The sequence below is a fragment of the Astatotilapia calliptera genome, chromosome 3, assembly GCF_964374335.1.
Source record: "Astatotilapia calliptera chromosome 3, fAstCal68.1, whole genome shotgun sequence".
Classification (NCBI taxonomy): Eukaryota; Metazoa; Chordata; class Actinopteri; order Cichliformes; family Cichlidae; genus Astatotilapia; species Astatotilapia calliptera.
This window is the reverse complement of record NC_137424.1, coordinates 11,949,184-11,960,133: the sequence shown is the minus strand read 5'-3', so window position 1 is coordinate 11,960,133 and position 10,950 is coordinate 11,949,184. Positions and strand designations below refer to the sequence as shown.

The 10,950-nt window shown below is 51.2% G+C and overlaps 1 protein-coding gene across 1 annotated transcript; it reads right to left on the bottom strand.

The window, feature by feature from the left end:
- Positions 1 to 2,915: 2,915 nt before the first annotated feature.
- LOC145422898 (cyclin-dependent kinase 3-like) lies at positions 2,916 to 3,830 on the bottom strand. Its single transcript, XM_080294837.1, has one exon. The coding sequence runs from the start codon at positions 3,828 to 3,830 to the stop codon at positions 2,916 to 2,918; it is 915 nt and encodes a 304-aa protein (XP_080150963.1).
- Between the last annotated feature and the right edge of the window lie 7,120 nt (positions 3,831 to 10,950).

Here is a 10,950-nt window from a genome sequence, read left to right as displayed (position 1 = left end):
CAAAAGTATAACCATATCATCACGACTCAATGTATCAAAGTCAAAATGAAAATAAGGCCTGAAACAATGACACGGTCCACATTGTACACACATCTCAACGGCTTTATTCGAGAGGTTACACGTAACAACGTATTATAGCACAGAGAAACATGTGACATTCTGCGTTCCGCCAGCAACAGAGGCACACAACTCTTAACGGAGGGACTTAGTGTAGTTTCATTCTCGTGTAAAGCACCAGATGCCCTGGGTACGATGTCCCACGCCAGCCTGCGAAGCTGACACGTATGAGCTCGGTGAAACACCAGGTGATTTGTTTCAGCAGCTCAGTTGGAGTCGCGTGTCCGGTGAAATGCAAGTCGCCCGTGTAAATTATATAGTCTCCGCGAAACCTGGCGATCAGACCTTCGTACTCATCCGACATGATGCTAGGGTACGTGAACATGAGACCCGATGCACCCTTGTAGCGAAGAACCGCATCGCAACAAGACAGTGCTTCGACCAAATCGTTGGAAGGTTTCGCATCTGTGAGATGCACCACCTTTGCGGCAAATAGCTTGTGTGCTAAGTAGTAATCCGTTACGCCGGAACGGCTTTCCACCGACAGTATCTCAGGTATGGTGGGGAATCTGATCCCCTTGGCCTCGGTGATCAAGCTAGACAGGCAGCCGGCTCCGTGTTCGAAACGCACCGGGGTGGTTCTCAGCAAAGCTGCTACGCTACCGCATATTCTCTTCCACCGATTAGAAGGATGCTTCTCATCGGGGTATTTGCGGCTGATCGCAATGCCGTCGCAAAGCGACACATGGTCACCGTGAGCACATTGTGTAGGTGAAACCCAAACCGACCGGGTGTCATTCTTCTCCATAGTTGCGAGCTGGGTCTCGGAGCAAGTGCACCGTAAGTCGTCCTCGTGTTCCATACGTGCAGCCAGCATATTCCTAGGTCGGCCAGTCTTCCGGCGTCTAGGTCGGCCAGTCTTCCGGCGTCTAGGTCGGCCAGTCTTCCGGCATCTAGGTCGGCCGCTCCCGACGTCTAGGTCGGCCGCTCCCGACGTGTAGGTCGGCCGCTCCCGACGTGTAGGTCGGCCGCTCCCGACGTCTAGGTCGGCCGCCCCCTACGTCTAGGTCGGTCGCTCCCGACGTCTAGGTCGGCCGCTCCCGACGTCTAGGTCGGCCGCCCCCGACGTCTAGGTCGGTCGCCCCCGACGTCTAGGTCGGCCAGTCTTACGGCCGTCTGTAAAAACATGGTACACAAAAACACACACAAGCATCAGTGTACCGACCAACACATGTACCACTTGATGTATAAAGTACGCAGCATACACAAAATGCATATACTATACACCATGTTCAGTGGAAAAAAAAAACAGAACGGTGTGTACCGAACAAAAACTCTGTCTCTGTCAGCATTCTAGGTCGGCGGTTGCTCGTTCTCAGTCGGTCCGACTCACACTCACCGAACCCTTTCACAAGAGTATAAAGCCCCAAGACTACCGGTGTGTTCGTCGATTGCAAGTGGGTTTGCTGGAAAACATGTGGCAGTCAAAAGCTTGCGTTCGAGTGCTAGTCAGCCTGCTAGCACTTTGGCTGGAGTGTTGCAACCAAAGTACGATTGGCTACGCTGGCCAAGAACAAGTAGCTGTATTTGGGAAACTGTCTTATTCGCTCTCATTACCTGGCTATTTGGAAAGTCCTACTTCTGTCTTTCGAAAAAACGGTCAGGTCGTCAGGCTAGCTAGCCACCATCTGTATGAAGTGACACACACTAGATTGGGGTACCAGGTCACCATTCGATTTCTTACTTGCAATGACGAAGGGCAATATGTGTTAGGCGGGGCGAGATTCACTGTCATCGCAAACCCAATCGATCGAGGTATATATTATTACACGTCAAAGGCGCGCTGTGGAACGGGAAGGACGCCGTGTAGCGTAACAGACAGCACAGCAGTTATCGCTCCGCTAGATGGAGTCGGCGCAATTTACAAGTTTCACGTTGAGACTCCCGACATCTGGCGTGTAATAGAGATATGGAACCACACTATGAGCCCAACACAAAGGCTGACCGGTGGCTGTTTTATAACCCCAAACGGTACGACGTTTGTGGGGCGCGGCAATGTAAACTACAAGTATTTCATTTACACACGGCAAAGTGCTGAAGCGGATCAGTCCTGTTCACAAGTCAGTCGGTCTCTCGACGGTAATCCGGACGACGCTGATCCAACCGATGATCCTGCCACTGGGAGCACGGCAGAGGAACCCGAGCACATGACACCGCAGACTACCACTCGCTGTACGTAGTAAGCACATATTCCCCCCCCCCCCCCCCCCCCCTCTGCGATATCACGATATCGACACGGTTGTTGGATGGGGTGTCGAGTAAAAAAAAAAATAACAATGCACTCTTTTCATCCTTAGTGTGCACAGACGACTGCCGCATTGCCATACCCAAATTGGTCCCCCTGCAGCCCGTGGACACCACCAAGGTGCAGCTGTATGCCATTTTAGCCAAATGTAAGCCCGCCGAATGCCACACGTGTGTATGTTTGTGTAATATATAAACTACGTGTTAATTACCATGGTATATGTTCACAGTTGACAGGATAGAAGCCACGATCAACAAAGTCAACGTTTGCCGTTCCGACGCCAGCCTCAACGGAGGACTCGACGCAAAAGTGTTGCTCCTGCCACTGTTTGCGCGTCTCTACATATGAACAACGACGCTGTTGGGGTCTGCTCAGTGTCAACATGTGGTATTATATGGACTCTGGTTGTATGCATAACAATCTTGTCTTCCACGCAAATAAAACAAACATGACAGCACAATGACAAAGGGAGTGAGATGCTTTATTGTATGAATGCACAAACATACACATACACATACATATGAGCGTCCTCACATCGCAACATAAATGCACACTAGTGTGATTTACAGGCTGTGCGCTGAATGCCAGCGTAACGTTTCACACGGTCAATATCAACATCGGTGATCGCGGCGGCGATCCGTTTCCATCTACTGTCATCCAGTAACGTCCGCGCAGTGAGTCTGCACTTCGGGTCGTACTGAAGCAATGCCAACGCGATTCTCTTCACCTCTGTACACCGCATCAGGGTGGGCATTACACACATGGGATTCCAGATGCTTTCGTCGTCGTGGTCGTCGCGACCGAGAGTTTCATTGATGATTTTATACGTTGGAAAGTTTTTACTGTGAAAGGTCATCGTCGCCTCCATGGCATCTACTATCAGCACGCCCAGGCTCCACATGTCGATAGCGCAGGTGTACTGCGCGATACCCTCCTTCTTTGTGTCAAATAATTCCGGGGCTCTGTAGGACTCCGTTACCAACCCAGAACTCATGGACTTCGCAGCATACCTAGAAAGGCCCATATCTGCCACCTTCACGGTTAGCGTGTCCGCTGTGAGCAACACATTAGCGGGTGTCAGATCTCTGTGTATCATGTTAAGCCCGTGCATGTAAGCCAGAGCGTCGGCGATCTCCAGAGAGAAACGGCCGATAAACGTAATCGGCAACAGGCCCGAGTGATAGCGACCCTGGTAGATCACCTCAAACAGCGTTAAAGGGAGGTAGGGCATGAGCGTCGCTATCTCGCCATCGTGAAGAAAACAGTCCAGCGTCTCCACTATATTAGGATGGCCTCTCAAAGCCGATAGACAAGACAGTTCCCGGACGGTGGAGTCCGTCATAGTGCCGTTTTCGTAATTGCGGTGGCACTTCAACGCATAGCGTTGATCGGTAACGCGACACTTAACGTGGTACACAACACCATATGCCCCTTCGCCTACCTGTGCAACAATCTCGTACTTGTCCATGGCGGTCACGCGAGACGCATGTAATGTTAATCCGCTACAGTGACAAAAGAGCGATGGCGGTGGTACAACCGCAGAAGCACTTCGCAGGTGTTGATGTTTAACAGAGCCTTGGTGGTTTCGCACGTGTCGATGTCGGCCGAGGTAATGGGCTGTAATTCGGTGGCACGCTTACGGCGTGCCAACCAGTTAATTTCTCTGCAAAACACACTGTTCCATCGACGACTGTTGGAATTGGAACTGCGGCGGACCGCTGATCGTTTAGCTCTTCTTGTAGCCGTTGCGCGGCGAGCTAGAGTGCTCGCCGATACAGGTTCGGCTTTCTGAGTCTCGGAAATCACAGCGAGCAACTGCGACTCTGGTTGCTCGAGTATCGGCGTGCCTGCTGGCGGATCGCGTATAACAATGACATCAGAACACCCGGGTTTGTTTTCCACCTGATATCTTCGAACCAGCAACTTAGACTCCCCCGTCGAAGTGGAGCTGTGTGTCGGAGCGATTACGTTGTTCACGTCGTCCGTTCTTTGGTCTTTCGCACATAGAATGGCAGCGTTTCCGTTGGACACTATAGACTTGTAGAAGTCAATGGCGTCCCCGTCAGTTGTGCCCGCGTCGACTGGGTCGATAATCAGGTTGCCGCTTAATGATTTCCTAATGAGCCGCGAGCACTTGGCATCTTTCGCATGTATGAACCCACACACGGTACTATCTTCCTGCAATAATACTATGCACGACACGTAGTTGGATGTCTCCAGGTCGGCCACCAGACACGATAGATCCGTGGAAGTGTAGCCTGTTGCGGCAAACGTATACCTTGTCACCGCTCTGATATCGAATTCCTCTCCGTGTTGCTGTTCGAGCACACCGCCGCCGTGCTGCGCAAGCGCGGAGTACTCCCGGATCAAGGTGTTGGCGGACTCACGCTGAGGAATTGGTGTTACTTCTACTCGGCAGTTTGATGCTATGCTATTTAAGTACGTGTCCACACTGTTGATAGTACCTTGCGTTCTTAAATAAACAAAACCACTAAGCGTCTGGTCGCCCGTAGATCTGATCACCGTGGAATACGAAACCAACGCCTTGTCCCTGAGTCGTTCCAATAAGTCCTTTGTGAAGCTCTCTGAGTATATAGGTGTAGTGAATCTAAAGCGGTTTAGGTAGTATCTCATCGTTTGTAGGGTAATGTAACCCTCATGCCGTCCCTATGTATGATCAACAAACACAAGGCAACACAGCACAGCACGTTACTGCCCGCCGTCCCCACAGGTCGACGATATATAATGCCCGCCGGCTTGCCTGCTGGACACTTATTGGCTGTGTACTGCCTTTTTATTGCGTCTGTGTGTAATGTAACAATAACCGAAACCCTGATATGACAAAAGAAATACAAATGACATTGGGTTCATTGTGACATTGAAGACTTTATTGTTATTCATATGTACACAATTTTTTGATTACATTATTCAAATAAAAGACAACCATCGCCACCTTCAGCCTAGAGACCAGGTGATAGTCTCACTCCAGTCGCTCCAGTATTTCTGAACTGCCATTGGGATCCCGGGTGTCCATCTAGCTCTCGCGGTCACGGTTCCATCTTCGTACGAGGCAGGAACCTTTAGTTGACAGCTCTTGTTCCTGAAACACCTTCGAATCTCTCTGAAAAGATAGAGCGTTTTCGTCGTTCTGCCACTCTACGTCCACGTACATGCTGCAGTTCCAACGCTCCCGACCTGCAGTTCCAAAGCCCCCGACCTGCAGTTCCAAAGCCCCCGACCTGCAGTTCCAAAGCTCCCGACCTGCAGTTCCAAAGCCCCCGACCTGCAGTTCCAACGTTCCCGACCTGCAGTTCCAAAGCCCCCGACCTGCAGTTCCAAAGCCCCCGACCTGCAGTTCCAACTCTCCCGACCTACAGCGACCGTTTTGTATTGAGTTGAGGTTGAGCACATTGATGTGGTGCATGTTGTGAGCTTTCTATTGACCTATGCTGTTACTTTTTGTTACAATGGATCGCAACAAAGGGCCCCCAGAGCGGGTTGTGGGACTGTTGTCCAGAAAGAGGAAACTAGGTTCTTGCGCCCCTGTAAATCAACCAGCTGACACATGTGTTCTTCGTGGCAACTCCGACTGTGCGGCGAACACCGACGACCAACTTGTCATTCCCACGCCAGACATGGAATTAGGCTTACAGTCGATGACTAAGGAGGATCTGAACAAGGCCGACTGTGCGGCGAACACCGACGACCAACTTGTCATTCCCACGCCAGACATGGAATTCGGCTTACAGTCGATGACCATGGAGGATGTGAAGAAGGCCGCCGTGAGCCAAGTTCGTCTACACCGTGTCCACGCACCAGCGGCTTTGGTGCACGCCCAAGGCCTGCATGGCATAAACCTGGAGAGGTACAACAATTACAGACTGGCCGCGGTGTCGTGGTTTGCATACATCGTACCACTCTGCACATCCGCGGATGTGCACACGGTGGTTTCGGCCACACTCGATCTGTTGGACAGACATGTGGTAACGTCACTGCAAAACGGCATCGAGCTCCAGGACCTGTTGCGCGAGATTAGATCTACACGTGCGGCATGCTTGATGCTTTCGTGTCACATGCACTGCGTTTTCAGGACCGTGGGGTTGCAGCATGTGTGTCTCGCGTATCGCTGGCCTGTGAAAGCGGTTACCGCGGACCCCAACTGTGACGAGGACGACGAGCAATGTACTACAGTGGACGGTGTACGGCGAAAACTGCAAGAGATAACAGTGACACTAAAAGGCAGCCTATTCCCCACGCACACAGAGACTGCGATCAGCGTGCTTTGCAAGTACATGCTCCTAGAGCATGTGGGTGAGACGGCGAATCGAGATGCATTCGCAACGGAGCCGCGTATACGGTCTTTAGCCATGAAATTGTACGCATGACGAGCCCTGACCGTAGAACTGCTTAAATATAAGCCTGTCCGCTGCATGGCAGCGTGTTGCCTAATGGCCATGACCAAGACGTTAGACATTGCACCCGTCAACGCAAAAACATTACGGCTGACTGTGATAGATCTGCTTCTGGACATGAACTGTCAGGGCGTGAGTGAACAAGAGCTAAATGACATGGCTAGTCTACTGGCGCCGGAGGACTGCGTGGTGTGCACCGGTCCATTTGTGACGACCGCTTGTGCAGAGAGAGCATTGCGAACATTGTCGGCTTCATCCTGCTGCGGTTGTAAAGAACTGGTCGGATGACATTGCTGTACAAAGCGTTTGTGTCATGTATACACATTGTGAAAACAAATAAACAAACGCATTTGATATATCAGACTGTATGTTTTCTTTATTTGTGGTTGGAACATAAACACATTTTCCTTGTTACATTCACACATTATGCACATGGATGAACAAGCAAAAAAAAAAAAAAAAAGATCGTTCGAATGGCACGTTCATCACTAACTACATCCATAGTCGTTGGCGTGTAACACAAGAGGAATCGTGCCGACTTCGTTGCCTCGCCCGTCTCTTGTAGGTTCCACGTCCTGTATTTGCCCGGTGCCGCTACGATCCCGGACGGCTTCTTTGATTCTGCTGTCACAACACCAGGCTTCAGTCGGTGAGGCCCACGCTAGTATCACCGCGGGGGTCTCGTTTGTGCACAGCCATACCCTCGAGACCGATCCTGGGTTCGTAGTATATGTCACCTCGATGTGTTCTCCAATGCAATACACGCGAAGAGGTCGAGCTAGGATCCCCGCTTTAATCAGCGCATCTAGGCCGGTCGAGATATTTGTTTCGAAAATAGCCCCTTTTAAGTCGAAGAAACGTTTGGGGCACAAGCACCTGCCCAACGGGTTTTGATCGGGGCGCCTACGGCGGTCCCGCGTGTACACACGGGTTTTGACGATCGTCTGTGTGACCACCAGCTCGGTTTCACCATTGTTCGCTCGTAGTTCCACGGCGGTATTCATATTTGGGGTTTTTTTTGTTGTTGTTGTTGTTGTGTAATTTACACAGAGTAGATGAGAAAGACCACAGGTTTGCTCCTTGTCCACTCCCAGCGATCGACAACAAGTGTCGTGTGGTTGTGCTGCAAAGCGTTGTTACCGGCTTTGTGTGAACCTCGGCGAATGAACGCTCTGAGTCGGCGGGCGGACTTATGCTCTGGGAAGGCGGACGAATGCTTCGAGTCGGTGGATGAATCCTCTTGGTCGGCGGACGAATCCTCTGGGTCGGCGGACGAATCCTGTGGGTCGGCAGACTAATGCTCTGGGTCGGCGGACGAATGAGCTGAGTAGGCGGACGATTGCTCTGGGTCGGCGGACGAATGCGCTGAGTCGGCGCACGAACGCTCTGAGTCGGCGGACGAATGCTCCGGGTCGGCGGACTAATGCTCTGAGCCGGCGGACGAATGCCCTGAGTCGCTGTGAATGGACATCGCGGTGAATGGCATTGCGCATCACTGTGAATGGCATTGTACATCACTGTGAATGGCAACAAACTGTGAAATGCCAGATACCGGTTTATTATAAACTCTGTGGAGTGCACTCTCAGCTGAACACAAACGGTCGGCGATGACAACCAAAGACACTGATTAACACCCAGGAATTCATCGCTTACAACCGCTAGAACACCATGGCCAGTAACTCAAGAGACCTTGATGAGATGCCACAACCGCGGACCTCAGAGCGCGTGGTGAGACCATGCTGGCTGAACATAGACGCATCGGGTCCACGTGTTATCGTCTCTGACGGGTTGAGCCAAAGTGTCCGGCATCTCAACGACCCCCCCACCTTCGGATCCGGTTGGATGGCAGACGCCACGGGCATGATTCACATCGCAGGGTCGTACGACACGTACAAATGCGTAGACTGCAACATAGTCTTGTCGGGATACAAAAAGGCCGACAGAAGCCTAAACGAGCACGTCCTTCGTAACGCTGCCACAGGGCACCGATGCCGTTACCTAAAGGCTAAGTTCAAACGACGCGAGAACGAACTGCGGCTGTTGGAAGGCCTGCTACGCTTCCAGGAAGGTCGAGTTGCTTTCCCGTTGCACCTGCTGCTCGCAAAAGAGCAGTACATGATACTGGCGGGGTGCTGGTATTGCGTGCTGTGCTCGCAGAAAAGGGGAGACGTTCACCATCCAGCATGTGCCGACATGGCGTCGGAGTTGAAACAGTTTCTCATCAAGACAACTCTGGCGACAAGGCCCGCGGGAGCGCCGTTGTTCACCAAAGCGGCGGTTCCTGGGACCGTAGACTATTATGCACTGGGCGATATATGGGAATCCGACGCATCCGCCATTCGCACCGTTCGCGATTTCTCGGAGTTAGGCGATAAGGCGAACATGGAACATCTGCCATGGACTCGGGACAAACACCAATGCGCTGCTTGTGATTTGTTTCTCCACAGCTTTGTGGTAGGAGACACCTTTGTGGGCGAGCACATCTATTACATATACAACGAAGGTAAGCGTTGTCCGTATATCGACGCGAGATACAGCAGAGACGAGATACTCTACGAACTCGGACGGCAACGTTCCCGGAGAGGACTACTCGCCTTCCCGAGTCGCGTACTCACAGCCGAGCGGGGCTACAGCTCCGTGGCCGGTCTGGAACGATGCCTAGTGTGTGGAGTTACCACTTTACAGGAAAAGTATCTGCCTTCGCTTGGTCATGATGCCTGGTGCTGTGATATGAAAAAGGCCTTGGAGAATAAACTGGAAAATCTGCGACTCGTGTAAATCCTAAAGACAACACGGTTCATTTTCTTCCTCTACAATTTGATATATGTCTGTGCGCTTCGCACCTCATATGTTACACAAGTTGATATCACCCCCCCCCTCCCTATGTTTTCATGTGCTCTCGTTTAGCTCTCGATAGAGTGTAGCGGATTGTTGTACTAAGGGACCGTGTTCACAATAAACAATCTTTCTGTGGAAAACCTAGTATTGTTTTTGTTTCTTCTGCCTCTTCTTTTTCCACCACCACTCACACTACTGTAGCGCAGGGTTGCAGACGCCATGACAGAACACAACCCCTCGGTTGCTTATCAAGATAGCGTAGACACGCTGCTCTTGACCGTAATAGATGGAACGATAACACACCGTACCCAGCAGTGTGTCGCTAATAAAGGGCGAGCATTTAGGGTGTTGAAACGTGCAGTCCGTGATGTGTTGTGGACGCAAAGAACGGAATACTGCGGTAAGTGTTGGGTGTTTCTCCACGACGACTATCTGCAATAGTGTCGTTGGCGGACAGCAACGTAGTGTACTTTGAAAAACTTGCAATTGTAATAACCACACGCACGTCCACACAGGCATGCTCTCACTGCAGACCACCGCCGCCGAAGTGCCAATGGTCACACGTGTGGCACGCACCTTGTTTTCAGACGGCATTATAAACTGGGGACGCATAGTAAGCCTTGTGGCTTACGGCACAGTGTTACTGCAAGCGTCGAAGTCAACCTTGGGACCCGAGTGCGCTTACGCGATCGGCGTGTCGATAGCGGCTTACATTACAGACAATCACATGGATTGGCTCGCTGGCACCGATGGTTGGGTATGTTCTTTCTTTACTGTTTTTTTTTTCGTCACTTTTGCCTAGTAGACACTTTTAAGCATTTACAATGATGGACACAACAACTCTGTTGTCACGTGTTGCTCTTTTCAGGACGGATTCGTGGACACCTTCGACCGAGTACACCAACGGCCGTGGCTGTCAACGGAAGGAAAGCTGCTTTTGCTTGGTGTGGGATTCGGTTTATTGTCAGTTTTACTGTGATACAAGATAATAAATACAATTTACACACACACACACACACACACACACACACTTGGTACATGTCTTCTTTCCATGCTTACACTGCGCAATGTACATGGGGAACATGCACCATCACCATCACAACCTACAAACATATCACATCTCAGCCCCAAACCCCGTGACTTCGAACGGTTCCAGTTCCAGTGTGAGGTCGAAAGTCGACGTTTGGTCTCCGGAATAGGGTTCTTCTAGGTTAGACGAAAGCCAACTTGTCAACACATCCCATTCGTCGTAGACACACTCGTGACCCGTGTGCACATTTACACTGTCCAACATAGGGTCTGAGTCCAGTAATACATCCTCTGGTACAGCTGACGTGA